The sequence below is a fragment of the Neophocaena asiaeorientalis genome, unplaced genomic scaffold (genome assembly GCF_003031525.2).
Source record: "Neophocaena asiaeorientalis asiaeorientalis breed wild unplaced genomic scaffold, Neophocaena_asiaeorientalis_V1.1 scaffold30, whole genome shotgun sequence".
In the NCBI taxonomy this organism is placed as follows: Eukaryota; Metazoa; Chordata; class Mammalia; order Artiodactyla; family Phocoenidae; genus Neophocaena; species Neophocaena asiaeorientalis.
The window spans coordinates 285,624-299,989 of record NW_020174923.1 but is presented as its reverse complement, the minus strand read 5'-3'; the positions used below and the strand labels follow the sequence as shown (position 1 = coordinate 299,989).

Genomic DNA, 14,366 nt, shown 5'->3' with positions numbered 1-14,366 from the left:
AAGCACATGCCAAATGGCAACCAAAACCCCTCTGAAAAACCCCCCAGAAAATATCCATGTTACACTGAATGAGGCTCATTCAGATCTTAACAGAAATTCATTTTTAGATAGGAAAAAAAATTTAGCATGAAAACGCTACAAATTCTATCACCCAAAAGAATTTCTTTAAGGTAAAAAAAGAAAATCTCAGTAGCACTGAAATTAAAAAGTAAAATTAATAAAAAATAGTTCTGGCAAGAAAAAGGAAACTTCAGAGTGATATAAAGAACAAAGAAGTAGAAAGACATGTGAACAACTAACTGCACTTAGAAGAAACCTGTTTTGGAAGAAAAGGAAGTTGGTAATACTTGGTATTATCCCAGAGCTTACATCAAGCTTTAAAAAAAAAAGTTCCATCTGAACTCTAAGGTTGGACCTAGAATATAAAACACAGTCGCCCCTCAGTGTCTGCAGGGGATCCATTCCAGGACCCCCAGGACTACCAAAACCCGAGGATGCTCAAGTCCCTTACATAAAATGACGTAGCATTTGCATATAACTTCCACACATCCTCCCATATACTTTAAATCATCTCTAGATTACTTATGATACCTAATTCAATATAAATGTTATGCAAATAGTTGCGAGCGCATGGCAAATTCAAGTTCTCCTTTTTGGAACTTTCTGGAATTTTTTTTTTTTTTATATCTTTGACCCATGCTTTGCTGAATTGGTGGGCATGGAACCCGCAGATACGGAAGGCCGACTGTAAGTTGTTTTTTAAGTCTGATTCGTGGGCACTTGCTAACACTACCCAAGTAATATCCAACAGGATGAACGGTACTCAGAAGCCACGCCTCATTTCAATGGAAACTTGCAATGATTCTTGCAGTAAGACTTTCTCAAAACTGTTACAAGATATTATTATGTATACATTACATTTAAAGCACAGTTGGAAAGATGGCATTAAGTAAAGCTGAGATGGAAACATTCGAATCCTTGACTGGCTGTAGAAACGATAAGGAAGTGAGGAACACACGTTCTCAGCAGAGCAGCGGACTAAGAGGTAGCTGCTACTTTCAGTTTTTTAGAAATAACTGCTTAGGACAGCAAAGTCACAACAACGTAACAGCTTCCTTACGCAAAGCTTCCATCAATATATAAGGGCAGCAGGGTGGGCACATTTAAATATAAATAATTTTAAAACTGGTATCTTTTAAAGGTTCAAGTATGGAAAGCAGATGATTAGGCAATTACTTTATGACGAGGGGTTAACTGACAGCCCTGATGGGAGAGTTCTGTCTTGGTCAGATCAGCATGCTTTCGACCACTGACCTGGCTTGCGTCGCAGTCCTGTATATTTTCGGGGGAGGGGAATCATCACTGACAAGAACATTATTCTTCACCGACATCCTCACAGCAGGGGGATCTCATTTTCATTTGGGCTGTATCTTGAGTTTTGTCACAGAGTTAGAAATACACAGCTATATGGCAAAACTTTTTCTTCTTTTCTTGTGACTGTGTTGAGTAAAATCTGACATCTTACAGAGAAAACGAGGTGCTGTAACTTGCTGGCTCCGTTTTCCAACTGTGATTTATACTAACCACTAGCACGTCTGCAGTCTACACGTCTACATCTGCCGCCTTACACAGAGACCTGCAGCCTGTAACGTGAAGCCACAGAGAAGTGAACTGCACTCTGGGCAGAAGGACAGAACTGAATAAAAAAGAGGTTCTCTTCATTTGTCCTAGAGCTTGACAGCCTTTAACTAAAGGCACTCTCTTCTCCCAAACTGTCCGAGGCTTACAAGGGACTACTGCTGGCTGACACCAACTAAACTCCAGTCGCAGACGCTCTTCTTTGCCCTCCACTTTTCAACTCTGCTTTAAAAATGGACCGCGAATAGACGATGGCCTATTCAAAGGCAGTCTTCCGAAAGAAAACTAGTTTTGAACGGATCATGAGGGTCCGTTCAGGATATGCAGTGTTTCCCAACCTTACCTTATTATTTCATGTTTTTTTTAAAAAGGTTATATTGTAGTTTCAAGATATCTCTGAAGTATAAAAGTAGTACTACTAGATCAGGAAAACAATATGGACATGCATCGTTTCAAAAGTGTTACAAGACCACAAGTTTTAAGAGGGTAAACGTTGTTCTTTGGATTTTACCAAAGTTCATTCAAAACAATGTTTAGACTGTAGGATATTTAAGATAGCTGTTTAAATTGTATATTTTTGTACAAGTTCAGTGGGGTTCTTTTAGAAGAATCAAAAGACATGAAAACAAGGGCAGCTTCTTGCCCCAGATTTTGATGAATTTTGATACATCTTTGACAAACATTATATTTCTTCTTTAATGATGTTCCTCAAACAAAACAGTTAGCAAAATATTTGAATTGCCATGTATAATGTCACATTTTAATGTAAACATCAAATAAAGGTACCAAAATTTTTACTGGAGGGAAAAAAAACCTTAAAGCGGCACAACTCTTTATACCACTGGAGAGGGGAAGCCAGATTACGAACATTTACACATGCATAGTGAGGAAAAGAAGATGTTACTAAATTCACGCATTTTTAAAATAGTTATCAAGTCTACTAAGCACCAACAATCCTAAAAATTTTTCAGCTTCATGATTTGTTTAAAAAAAAACACACACTATCAAATTAACATTAAAAACAAGCTTAAAGTGTAGCTTGTCCAAAAAATAATTAAGTATGCCACTGTTTTTTTCATGTTACAAAAAACAGTGGCATATGAAATACACCTGCAAAGAATGCCTTTAACTCTATCCTACAGTGGATGGAGATTACAACAGCACATCATACGTAGTCTAAAACTATAAAAGTTTTAGAATGCAGCATCTTGTCACCAAAAAAAGCTGATAAAACTTAAAGTATTTAGAAGATGCTGCCCCCTTTTTTTTAAAAAATTTTCAATGAATTTAAGCAAAAATAACATACATTTGTACATCAACTGGCCATTTCTGGTACAGAAACCCAGCGTATGGTAATATTACTGAATAAATGTAAATGCTACTTACAATTTTTTTTTCTTTTTAAATACATTTTAGACAAACTTTTTTTCTCCTTTTTTAATAGTTGCACAATTAACCTCTTAGCTGCTAGCTTGATGCAAACATATGTAACAATACACAAATTTAAAAATATTTTTTATTCCACATAAAAGCTGTCAAAATTCCGACTCATGTCAAAAATGCAAAATAATGGAATATACTGTAAAAAAAAAAATTAGTTGCAAGTCTAGCAGCAAAGCAATTGAGAACATACTTAATATTAAAACAAAGGGAACTGTGCATCTATAGGTGAAGTCCAGCTATCTTAATTCTACTGATACAAACAGAAATGAAAACACTCTCCCTGGAGGAAAAAAAAGTGATTATTTAAAATAGGAGTAAAAGCCATTGCTGCCCGATGAGCTCCCCAGGCTGAGTTCCTGGAACAGAGACAGAGGGTCGCTGCTCTTCTTGGCCTGCTCCGGCGGGGGCCTGGGCTTGGGCGGGGCCCGCAGAGCGCTGGCGTACGACATGGCGGGCTTGCTGCCTCCACAGCTCTGCTGGCTGCTGCTGCTGGCCGACTCCGCGATCTGCTTGTTGGGCATGAGTGGGGGGAACTGGCCGAGATGCTGCAGGACGCTGTAATTGAAGGAACTGGACCCCTCAAGGTTTTCAGGCTTCAGATGATCCTCAGGGGGTTTGCCGGTCTTGGGCGGAGCTAGAAGCAGAGAAGAGTAGCACCGATTTAAGGGCAAGCCCAGCGACCCTCAGGCATCTCACTAGTTCAGTGTGTCACAGCTGGTTCTCATCTCCAGGAACTCAGCGACAGGAGAGCCACAAGGACAGACAACTTCTGCCACAACACTCTGCAATCACAACACATCTAACTGAACTTCTCCATCTCATAAACACTGGAAGAAGAATTAACTACGTGAACTGTGATAACTAAACATACAAAACTAAAGGCCAAGTCTGAAGGTTTTGCTTCAAAAAACTAACTTGTACAATTGCACACTTTGCTATTATATTAACTGCTCACAGTTTGAAAATGGGAAAAGACAGGTTCTTTCTTAAATAAAAATGAGCTCTATATGCAGACTTCTGGTTAAAACAGCTTCTATTATTAACCTAAGAAACAGCAGCACCTGGATTCAATTTCTTAAAAATACTCCCTTTTCTTGTAATATGTAAGGAAACATGGAATACGGTGGGGAAAGCTGCTGTAGACTTTACTTCACGTTTCCTATCATCTGCCGAATTCCAAGGTCCTTTAATATTCGACTCCACTCTTCCTAACTAATTTTATGGCCCCCAAATCATACCTTGTTTTAAACATTGCTTTTGCTTTCAATCTTTTAAAAGTTTAACTAACATTAGATTGGATTAAAATCATAATACATATTCATTGAGCATAACTTGGAAATTACACAAAGGCCAAAGAAGAAAATAAGTCATTCATACTTCCAAATACCAGAGCTAATTTAACTTGCTGGTGCATTTTTCCCTAAGGATGTCATATAACGCAGATATTTCATAACTTTTTAAAGTAATCTCTCATTTTTAGAAATATGGATAATAGTCAATTTTTCACTTTTCTACACTGTGATAAATGTTATTATAGATAAATATTCCTAAGTATTCACGACTGCTCCCTTAGGATAAATCCCTAGAGGTACAATGGCTGGGTCGTATAGTACATACACAGTGAAAGTTTTCGATTAACTATGGCCAAGCTTCCCTGCAGGAGAATACTGCCCACTTATACTCAGCCAACAACGCTTGCTCATCTCCCTACTACATCACAACACTAGTGTTACTATTTGTTTTAACTTCAGCTTATTTTATAAATAAATAATTATCTTGTAGTTCTACTTTGCACATCTTTGATTACTGACATTTATGGACATTTTCCCTTGCGTTTATTACCTATTTGTGGAAAGTTAAGGAGAAAATATTTCATTTTTTAGTTTTAGTATTTCATTGATTCATTATGCTAATTTCATCTTATTATTTTAAAACTTTAAAAATTCACAAAATTGTTCAAAATTATTTTAAGCCATTTAACAGCTTTCTGGAACGTTTACCACCTTTCTGTCTAAATGTCACTGATTTTGTGAATGAAACAATTGTTTTTAAGAGCATTAGTTTAACAAACACTTCAATATAAAAGTGGCCTGTACTGCCTAATATACAAAATAAACATTTTACTGGCTGTTCAAAAACTTACTATTTTTATTTACTTTACTAAGTCTTATTTACCCATATTCTCATCTTCATGACAATATAATTAGAGTTTAGAATGTTTTCAAGTAAATAATAAATACTTACAGAACAATATTTTAGAGGCAGTTTAGCCTAATGCCTACACGCTTATCCAATCATGAACGTAAGATCTCTGTCAATCTCATTTACCATATATGCTCCTGGTAAGACAAACTATTCTTTACAACTATGAATTTACTAATCTGGCAACCAATGACTTTTTTCAAAATACATATCTCTACCTAATCTTTAATTTTCATCTGTGCATAAAAAGAAAATGCTTGATAAAGTATGCCTTGTCACCAAGAGAAGTGAATAGAACCCGAACACATATGTGTTGGAGAGACGATCCCCACCCTCGCTGAGGACACCGAGGGCCCGCAGTGAGACTGGATCACCCCCTCGATCGCACAGGGTCTATTCTCATGATCTCCTCACTCAGCAGGCAGGCATTTACCAAGTGTGATCAGTACCAAAATGGGAAATCCAAAGTTCAAAAAGGTCAGAGACATGAGCTTTGCTCTCAGGCTTGTAATTGTGGAGAAAATATGGCCATATCATGACCTCTTTCAAATTCCAAACCAATATAATATGAACAATTTCCTTCAACTCAAGAAATAAGTCTCAAACTTCAGAAGGAAGTTCCCCAAGTGGCGATGATTTTCCTTCTGATTCATCACCGGCAATTGCTACATTCCTCTAAAAATGAAATGAAAATATAAAATAGAATAAAATATAACAAATACACACACACATACATACTGTTAGACAAGAAGCTGTGCTTCAGGATAGTAGTGATTTTGAATTAATTTTTAAATACTTAGCTAAGTGTTACTTTCAACTAAAGAATACTATTTGTCTCCTAGCAATGAAGAAAATAAGAATTTTATATTTGTGGAGAAGACACCATAAATGACATGTGCTTTGGGCTCAGGAAACTTCAACTTTATCAGATTTTTACTGATTTCGGCCAAAAGCTATCTTAAAATTTAGGCAGAAAAAAAGGAGAAATGATGTTGTCTTTAAAATAAATTATAATACACAAAACAACTAAGAAGTAACAAATTTTCATCACTTATTTGTAATTTAGATGTTTTTCAGGAAATTCAAATATGATGAGTGCATTTCTGTTAGACCTTTAAAATGACAAAGCAGTCCCAGGCAAAATACAACACTTTAACCATAGAAGGTACTAATGAATGTTTAAAGATTAAAATGACCGTGTCTCTTGACAGGAAAGAAACCAATACCTTTTTAATGCTTTTTGACCTACCATGTCTATTGTTCTAAAAATATGCTTGTATGGCACATACTCCAAAATGGGTCAGTTACAGGCACAATGGATTCACATTCTAAAGATGAACAAAATTAATTTAAAATACAAAGGTTGATGCTATCAAGGCAGAAATTCACCGACGATCACAGACTTGTTCACAAAGATAAATGACTACAGCCTACAAAGAGAAGGCTATATAGATCGGGAGAACTCAAACAGTATCATTCTTTACATTCCACATAAAAAAGAGGGAAACAAAGGAAAGATAAACGTGCACTCGTGTTCAAGGCTGAAGAAGACTTCAGACTTCCCAGCACACAGGTTTACAGCCATATCCATTCCAAGGCCTTCCTATGCCTTCTTTCTTTTCTTCTTTGGACTTGGATTTCTCAGTTCATTAGAATATAAGGAATAAACACTGGATTTCTAAATCTCAAAATGTCAGACTTTACTGGTTTCTCTTATGGCCAAACTCTATTGTGTAGCAAACTGTCAACAACTTTACTGACAATAAATCCTTGAAAACTGAAACTGACCTAACCAACTGCCGCCCCCAACCCAGAAGAAAACACGAAAATCCAGAAAACAAGCTTTTCCCAAGCAAAGGTGATCTGATTTAGAAATACATTCTAGGTTCCCTTACTGCTTTCACGCATTCACAGGTTAAAATGATCAAAATGATCAGTTCCCAAATACGGGTAGGTCTACTTACCTTCCAGACCACAAACATGGAACCAATATCGTCCTAAATTAATGTGTACCCTGAGGCACACCTACGAGCTATGAGCATTAAATACTGTTCCAAGATAAATGCGAATGGAAGGAATGGGAGAAGAAAAACTCCATAAATACCCAGGAGCTGAGTAGTTAAAACTGCAATCGTGGCAACCCCCAACCCTGTCTTACCTATCAACTCTCTGGGCTGAGCTGTCCTGCTGGATCCATTGCACGGAATGTTCTGATAGGGGGTAGATGAGGTGGTGTTTACCCAGGACTCCGGGGAGGAAAAGTTGAAAGAAGATTGGTTATTATGGTCCTGAAGCTCTTTACACTGGGCAAGGCTGTCTTGAGGAGTGCTTACTTCTTCAGAACAAGGCTGGACTGAGCTAGATGAGATTCTTCTTTGGTACAAGGGCCGACCAGGTCCTCTGGGTTCATACTACACAAAGAAAAAGGACAGTTCATAAATCAGTGAAAACTTACACCCCACTCTCTTATGCACACAGCAATCTCACTCTATTAAGTAGAAATTCTCAAAAACACTTTCTTCTGTGACTATCAAAACCCCCAAAAAGCAGCCTGAGCTGTGGACATGGTATCAGGAGACCTGGGGTCAAAACTCAGTTCTGGCCCTTAGCAGGTATTCCTATGACAACACACATCTAACTTCTGACTCTGTTTTCCTGTCTGTAAAGTATGGGGCTGAACTACCTGTCTTCAGTTCTAAAGTTCTATCCACGTTTTAGGTAACATTAGATTAAGAATAAGAATGAAGAAGCATATCTGCTCAAAATTAAATGGGGAAATTACAGTCACGATCAACTGAATCACAACATCTTGAACACATTCGTCCGTTTGAGACTCATCTCATGGGCCCTTCACAACCTCCTGGTTTGTCATTCCTTAGACCTAATGGTAAGACAGGGTTCCTCCCACCCAACAGAGGGACTCCTGATCGCCCTCTCTGCACGTCTTCCTTCGGAAAGTCTTCGACTGAAACGGAACATTCATTATTCTTCAACAAATCCTTCGTATGTTTGAAACCCAATTAACGTTTTTCTCCTCCCTACACTTGCACAAACAAAATTTCTTTGACCCTCCGACAGGATGTATTTGCCAGCATTTCATGATTTTTTAGTGCTACTTAAGTGCCCTCCAGGCTCTCGGGCCTGACTGCTGTGGCCATGCTCAGGCTCAGTTCTAAGAGCAAAGGCAATACGGAGTAGCAGTCAGGTGTTCAGTTAGCCCGGCAGCATCACCCGGCAATTGACCGAGCCTCTTGGGAACTTCATCTGTAAATGTGGCTTCCCTGTCCACAGTGCCTGCCTCTTAGGGCTGCTGTGAGACCTGAGCAAGTTCAGCATGCATAGCATTTGGCACATAGGAAGGTTTGCTGTGGACGTAACCTAAAGGATAAGCTTCCGTGTTAGAGCTTACATGACAGAACAGGATTGGCTTTTTACTGCCCCCTCTCCCTCCCCCGGAAGTAACAGTTTTGTTATTCAGTTCGTGGTCATTATGATTGGGAGGAAACTTTCTTTTACCACCGTTGTTACAAATGACTAGAAATCAGGAACTAGAGGTTAGATTACAAAGAAGAGAGAGAGAGAGAGAGGCACAGAAATAGCAGGATTTGGGGGGAATATAAGATATCACAAGCAGATATTGTCAGGCCAATGAAATGCGGGAATTTGTGGGCCTAAGTATGTGAGAGTAAAGTCGTCACGGACGGAACCACAAGGGTACAAATGGGAAGGGAATGGGTCTGGACTGGCTGCCTTGAGCAGAAAGGCGGGAAGGGGAGGGAGGAGAGACCTTCTCTCACTGTTAAATGAGGATGTCCAGGTCATTTCTACGTTTCCAAAGTTTTAGCTACTGGATGAGAAAGGCGAGAGCTAATACTTCCATTCCATTAATACCTTTTCTCATATGTTTTTATTGTTCTTCTGTCTTTATGTATAGTATCTAAATTCATCTTTAGTTTTACTCTGCTTTAAAGGTATTTTTTTCCAATGGTTAAGATCATTCCAAATTTGATTCCTATTTTCTAGAATAGTGACCATTCTAACTAGTGTCAGCTGTGAATTTACTCAGCACATTTGAAATTTCTTCATCAAGGTCATTAACTTATGGTGTTGAGTAGAATAACCAGCATCCCTAAACTGCTTTATGTTCTGTGTGGCTAGGCAATGAATGAACGGCCACAGCAGCTTGTACAGGTGCCTTTTTTTTATCAAGGTTTGTTATGAAGATGATTAGCTCTTAGACTCAAAGTGAAGTGCTTCTTTTTATTACCATGCCCCGAGTGTTCAGCCCAGTCAGAAACTGTAGGGGATCACATTCTAAAGGCTTTATGTGTGGGCTTCCCTGGTGGCGCAGTGGTTGAGAGTCCGCCTGCCGATGCAGGGGACGCGGGTTCGTGCCCCGGTCCGGGAAGATCCCACAAGCTGCGGGGCGGCTGGGCCCGTGAGCCATGGCCGCTGAGCCTGTGCATCCGGAGCCTGTGCTCCGCGACGGGAGAGGCCACAACAGTGAGAGGCCCGCGGACCGCAAAAAAAAAAAAAAAAAAAAAGGCTTTATGTGTGAATACTACAGTACAAAACTAAAATCTGTTATGGCCTCAGAAAACAGGCTATAATAATCAAATTCCCTGGTGATGCTCATATGAATTCCAGGCATTAACTTTATCAGCCCCTTTTTGCAATGATAGATATGTGAACCACAACACTTAAATGAGGAAACTAAAAATCAGAAAGCGGTGGAAAGCTGATATAAGAGGAGAAAGGATTCAATTAAACTTTAAAAAAAATGTGTGTCATTTATATCTTCCAAACTGAAATCCAAAAAAATCACACAGTTGACACGCACAGTACTTGTGGAAGTATTGTGTAACATGTTTATAACAGCTCCTAAGCAGCTGCTGACAAAGATGAATGGGTAGATTAAGTATAAAATACAACTTCAAATGACATTATGAATGCAATTGATCCTGTTAGAAAAAGAACCAAAACTTGGCATTGTTTGAATGTTCTTAAAATTAGGTATGTTGAAGATTTTATTTATATATTTATATATGTGTATGTATACACACACACACACTCACACATAATATACATACGTACATATATAAATATAATATATAGATCGTCCCCTGGTATACCTACTTCATACAACACAGATGTAGGTAGATGCATGAAAATATGATTTGCTACTTTGGAATCTGTCCTCAAATGTAATTTGAGGATAAGCAGAGAAATCTTGCTGACAACTGAATGAAATGGTTTATACACCAAATAAAATTACCTTTTAGCAGTTTTGTAGTTTCCAGCATACAGACCCTGTACAGGTTTTGTTAATTTGCACCTAGCATTTAACTTTCCTCTGAGCTATTATAATGGTACTTGCTCTTTTACCTTTTGGTTTCCAATTGAATGTTGCTAATATATGGAAATGGGATTGACTTGTGTTGACCTTTTACCTCAAAACCTTACTAAATTCACATTAGTCAAAATTAATTTTTGTTGGTTTGTTTTCTGGGTAGATTCCTTGGGTTTTTCTACATTGACAATCATGTCATCTGTGAATAGGGACAGTTTTATTTCTGCCTTTCCAAACTCTGTGTCTTTTCTTTTTATTGATGTACGGCACTGGCTAAGACTTCCAGGATAACGTTGAACAGGAATGTTGAGAGTTGACATCTTAACTCCTTCCTTATCTTAGAAGCGTTCAGCATTCAGTCTCTACCATTAATCGTGATGGTAGCTATAGGATTTTTATAGGTGCCCTTTAACAGGTTGAGGAATATCCCTTCTACTTCTAGTTTGCCAAGAGTTTTTATGAGTGGATGTCCTGTTCTGCCAAATGTGTATATAGGCTTTTTTTTTGGGGGGGGGGATGTCTATTGATATAATCATGTGATTTTTCTCATTAGACTGTTAGTATGGTGGATTACATTGATTTATTTTCAAACACTGGACCAGCCTTGCATTCTGGAAATAAGCTCCGACATGATTGTAGTGTATTGTTCTTTTTTATATATTGCTGAATTCAATTTGTTAATGTTTTGTTGAGGATATTGCAATGATGTTCACAGATATGTCTGTAGTTTTCTCTTTCTTGTACTGTCTTTGTCTAGTTTTGGTATCAGAGTAATGCTAGCCATATACAGTAAGTTAAGAAGTGTGCCCTTCTCCTCCATTCTCTGGAAGAGATTGTGTAAATTGGTGGTATTTCTTTACATGTTTGGAGGAATTCAGCAGCGAACCATCTGGGCCTGCAGATTTCTTCTTTGGCAGGTTTTTAAACGACAAATTCAATTTTGTTAACAGTTATAAGACTATTCATATGCTATCTATTTAGTCTTCAGTGAGTTTTTGTAGTTTGTGGTATTCAGAGAAGTGATCCACTTTATCTAAGTTGCTGGATTTTATGCAAAGAACTGTTCACAGTATTCCTTTACTGTTATCCTTTTTAATGTCTACTGGATTCAGTGGTATCTCCTCTTTCGTGCCTGATATTGGTAGTTTGTGCTTCTCTCCTTTCCTCTGTCACTCTTGCTAAAGCTTTATCAGTTTTATTGATCTTTCCAAAGAACTGGCTTTGGGTTTCACTGATTTTTCTCTATTATTTTTGTTTTCATTTTTTATTGAATTCGGTTCTCATCTTTATTATTCCCTTCCCTCTGCTTGATTTTAATTTATTTTATTCTTCCTTTTCTAATTTCTTGGGATAGAAGCTTAGATTATTGATCTGAGACATTTTCTAATTTCCCTTGAGACTTCCTCTTTCACTCATTTATTATTTAGATATATGCAGTTTAATTCCCAAGTCTTGGAGATTTTCTGGTTATCCTTTGGTTATGCATTTCTAGTTTAATTCCATTATGGTCAGATAACATATTTTATTGGTGAATGTGACATCTGCACTTGGAAAGATCATATATTCTGCTGTTGTTGGTTGGAGTGTCCTATAAATGTCAACTAAATGCAGTTGGTTAACGATGCTGCTCACTTTTTCTATATCCTGGCTGATTTCCTGTCTATTAGATCTATTAAATACTGAGACGGGAGAGTCAAAGTCTCAAACTATAATTGTGGATTTGTCTGTTACTCCTTTTAGATTTTGCTTCACGTATTTTGAAGTTCTGTTGTTAGATGCATACACACTTAAGACTGTTATTTCCTTTTAATGTACTGACCCTCTTATCAGTACTAATGTCCCTCTTGGATAACTTCCTATGCTCTGAAGTTTACTTTGTCTGACACTAATATAGCCACTCTAGCTTTCTTTTGATTAGTCTTTGCATGGTATGCCTTTCTCCATCCTTTGCTTTTAACTACCTATACTGTTATATATTTTTAACGTTTCTTGTAAATAGCATATAATTAGAACTATTTGAAAAACCCATCCTGACAATCTCTGACTTTTAATTGGTATGTTTAGATCATGTATATAATGTAATTACTGATATGTTTAGATTTAAGTCAGTTGTCTTATGTCTTTTGTTTCCTGTTCATTTCCTGTTTTATGTTCCTTTGTTTTCCTTTTCCTGCCTTCTTTTGGGCTATTTGAACATGTTTTTGTAATTTCATTTTAATTTTGTGATTCTATGTCTCCTTATATGATTTTTAAATAGGTGTTCTAGGGATAATGGAATACATACTTAACTTTTCATCATCTACTTAGAATCTATATTTTATCACTTCAGTTGAGATGTAGAAAACTTATTACCATATTCAGTTCTTTACTTTTCCTCTTTATGCTATAGTTATAGTTGTTTTATATATTATATCTATATATACTGAAAAACAATCAGACAATGTTATATATTTTGCTCTCAACTGGGAATTTTGATAGAACTCAAGGAGAACAGTTTATCATATTTATCCAGATATTTGCTGTATCTGTTGCTCAACTTCCATTGCTGATGTGCCTAGTTTCCTTCTGGTATCATTTTCCCTCTGTCTGAAGAACTTCCTTTAACAATTCTTTTAGAGGAGGTCTGCTGGCTAAAAATTCTCTTCGTTTTCCTTTATCAGTAAATGTTTATTTTACCATCATTCCTGAAGGACAGTCTTGCAGCATATACATTTCTGGGTTAAAAGTTCTTTTCTTTCAGCACTTTAAAAATGTTTGCCACTTCCTTCTGGCTTCCATGGTTTCTGATGAGAAATCATTAGTCATTTGCATTATTGTTCTCTAATGAGATGTGTTCTCCCTGGCTTCTCTCAAGATTATTTTCTTTGCTTTTTGCTTTTAGCCATTTGATTATAATATGCCCAGGTGCAAATTTCTTTGGGTTTATCCTATTTAGGATTCACTCTGCTCCTTAAATCTGTAGGCTTATGTCTTTCACCAAACTTGGGAAGTTTTCTGCTATTATTTTGTCAGATATTTTTCAGCATCACATTTTTTTCTCCTCTCCTCCTTGGACTCTGATGAAATTCGAAAGATTGAATATTCAACCTCTGTTTTTGTCCCATAGGCCTCTGAGGCTCTGTGTTCCTCCCCACCCCCACACCCCATCCAATCTTTGTTCTTTCTGTAGTGCAGATTAGGTAAATTCTATTGATCTTCAAGTTCACTGACTCTCTCCTCTGTCATTTCCATTCTGCTACTGAGACCATCAAGTGAGTTTTAAAATTTTGGTTATTGCATTTTTCAGTTTTAAAATGTCTACTTGGTTTTGTTTTGTTTTTTTTAAAATATCTTCTCTTTCTCTGCTAAGACTTTTTAACATTTGTTTCAAGAGGTCTGTGATTGCTCTTTGGAGCACTTTAATAATAAGATGCTTTAAAGTGTTTTTCAGATAAGTCCAAAGTCTGTATCATCTTAATGCGGGCACCTGTTGATGGGCTTTTCCTGTGTGAGCTGAGATTTCCATAATTTCTTATATACTGAGTAATCTTGGATTGTATTATGGACATTTTAAATATTAACTCATGAGACCCTGGGTTTGTTTAAATCCTACGGAGAATGTTGATACTGATATTTTTGTTTTAGCAGGCAACTGATGTGGTAATGTTAAGTTCCAACCTGTCTTCTGTGGGCTATGGTTTCAAAGTCAGCTTAGTTTTTAAAGCCTTTGTGGTGCTATCTGGATCTGCACTGA

General features: G+C 37.3%; 1 protein-coding gene across 7 annotated transcripts in view; it reads right to left on the bottom strand.

The window, feature by feature from the left end:
• Positions 1 to 2,415: 2,415 nt before the first annotated feature.
• HELZ (helicase with zinc finger) overlaps positions 2,416 to 14,366 on the bottom strand; it is a 148,365-nt gene continuing 136,414 nt past the window's right edge. For all 7 annotated transcript variants that reach the window (XM_024760673.1, XM_024760672.1, XM_024760678.1 and 4 more), the window contains 2 exons: positions 7,442 to 7,694; positions 2,416 to 3,715 (listed from right to left, as the gene is read on the bottom strand). In XM_024760673.1, coding sequence (XP_024616441.1) covers positions 3,381 to 3,715; positions 7,442 to 7,694 — 588 coding nt within the window. In that variant the 3' untranslated portion in view covers positions 2,416 to 3,380. The remainder of the gene's footprint in view (positions 3,716 to 7,441; positions 7,695 to 14,366) is intronic.